Raw genomic sequence first — 1,852 nt, 5'->3', positions numbered from 1 at the left:
CAGATATAGATGCTTTGTAGACTGCCAAGAAATCATATAGTACTCAACACAGTGTGAATAGTATCAGCAACAAATTAATAAAAAATCAGGTTGTTATTTAGAGGAAAACAAAACAGAACAACAAAACCCAACAGCCCGGGAGAAACAAATGGCCCAGTCAAATACATTTAATTTACTTCTTGAAGTGCAATGGGAAAAAAATTATGACTGGCCCAAAGTCCATGCTGTAATGCAGAGGTGCAGCTTGTACTTTCTTTGTGGGGAGAATGGATGTCAACTCTGAATTCTGCAGATGGAAGTAAATTATGCCCAGAATATTCTTGTTTGGCCATAATTCTTCACTTTTTTACATCTAAGGACAGGCACTACACTTTTTAAAATTGAGAATACTAGCAATTCAACTTTCTGCATTTGAAGCATCTTCCAACTGTATATGGAGTTACAAAGTCTCAAAAAAAAAAAAAAAAAAAGTAAGTATGGTAAGTATGTTAAATACCTGCAGTAATTTTTCCATGTCAGGAAACAGGTATGGAAAATTCTGGTATATGGGAATCTAGTAGTTACCAGACCAAAAACCACCTGAATCCCATTGCAGTACAGTGACAACTAAGCAAGTCTCAGGCCTGTTCCATGGAAGTTTTCTATCTTGGTTATACTCGCTGACAAAATAGTTCTCATCAAGCTGCATTTTCCTTATGTGTTTCCCTCATGGAAACTCATAAAGCACGTAGCCTTTTACCTCCAACCTGAAGATACTTGCTAGGGAAACAGTGACCTTCAAGTACCCAGCTACCTGCTAAATGATGCTTTTATGGACTTTCTATTCAGATGACAGTGAAATGTGATGCTGATCTTAAAACTTAGAGTGTGTTACTCTCAAAACTTCCTTTTCCCATGCAAAATGAAAATAGATACACTTATTTTTAGTTTATGTACAGCTAAACCATGACTCTAGAGAAACGAAAGTCGGGCAAACACAGACAACACCCTGCAAGGACAGATGCCCTGAAGAGTAAATTTTTTTGCCTTTGGTTCAAGAAAACCAGTAGCATTGATTGCTGTATTACTTCTTGATCCCATTGCTTCACCTCAGAAGTAATAACTGCAAGAACTGATGCTATTTAATATACATTTGAAATAACTGAATATTGGAATATTAATGGAACATACTATTACAGTGAAAAACTCAAGCTAAGTAATAGTGGGCCTTCATGAAGACGCAGCAGGGCTGCACGGACCGCACAGCAACACTCGGGAGGCCACAAATGCTCTGAGAATTTTCAGGACTTTTATTGAAAAGCACAACACGTGGAAGCTCTGCAGTGTTTACGGCGCCGGCAACCAATGACAACTTACCGATCATCAACACAGAACACATGCCGTGGAACGAGGTTTAATCCTGCTGTAACATTACTGTTGTTCTTTCAAGGTCTCAGGAAGACAAACCCATGTCCAGCGTCACCCTGTCAGCAGCGGTCACGTTCTCTTTGTGAAGCTGAAAACGTAACAGCGGGGCGAAGGTTTTCAGGAGGAACTGCACCCCCAAGTGGAGGTTTCCCAGAGCCGGGGGCACTCGCGGCTCTGATGTTTTTGCCGTCCGGGAACCATGAAAACCGGGAATTTCAGAAGCCGGCCTCGCGAGCCCTTGGGAATACTCAAAAAACAAGGCAGACGCCAAGTGATGTTGAGGAAAACTTTTGGCAGCCTGGCAGTTCTGAGCTCTTTGCACTGGGCTGCTGTTGAAGAGGAACATTCCCGGCCTCACGCGGGACCCGGGAATACCGACGGCGCTTCACGCGCCCACGCTCCGCACGTCCCCGCGCCTGCGCGCGCCCCCGCCCGCGCATGCTCC

General features: G+C 43.3%; 1 protein-coding gene across 1 annotated transcript in view; it reads right to left on the bottom strand.

Moving 5' to 3' along the window:
* Positions 1–1,378, bottom strand: part of CRB1 (crumbs family member 1, photoreceptor morphogenesis associated) — a 115,224-nt gene extending 113,846 nt beyond the window's left edge. The window contains 1 exon segment of the mRNA XM_009999937.1: positions 1,357–1,378. Coding sequence (XP_009998239.1) covers positions 1,357–1,378 — 22 coding nt within the window.
* Between the last annotated feature and the right edge of the window lie 474 nt (positions 1,379–1,852).

The sequence above is a fragment of the Chaetura pelagica genome, unplaced genomic scaffold (genome assembly GCF_000747805.2).
Source record: "Chaetura pelagica isolate M959 unplaced genomic scaffold, ChaPel_1.0 scaffold246, whole genome shotgun sequence".
Taxonomy (NCBI): domain Eukaryota; kingdom Metazoa; phylum Chordata; class Aves; order Apodiformes; family Apodidae; genus Chaetura; species Chaetura pelagica.
The sequence above is the reverse complement of the archived record's forward strand: the minus strand, read 5'-3'. Positions and strand labels throughout refer to the sequence as shown.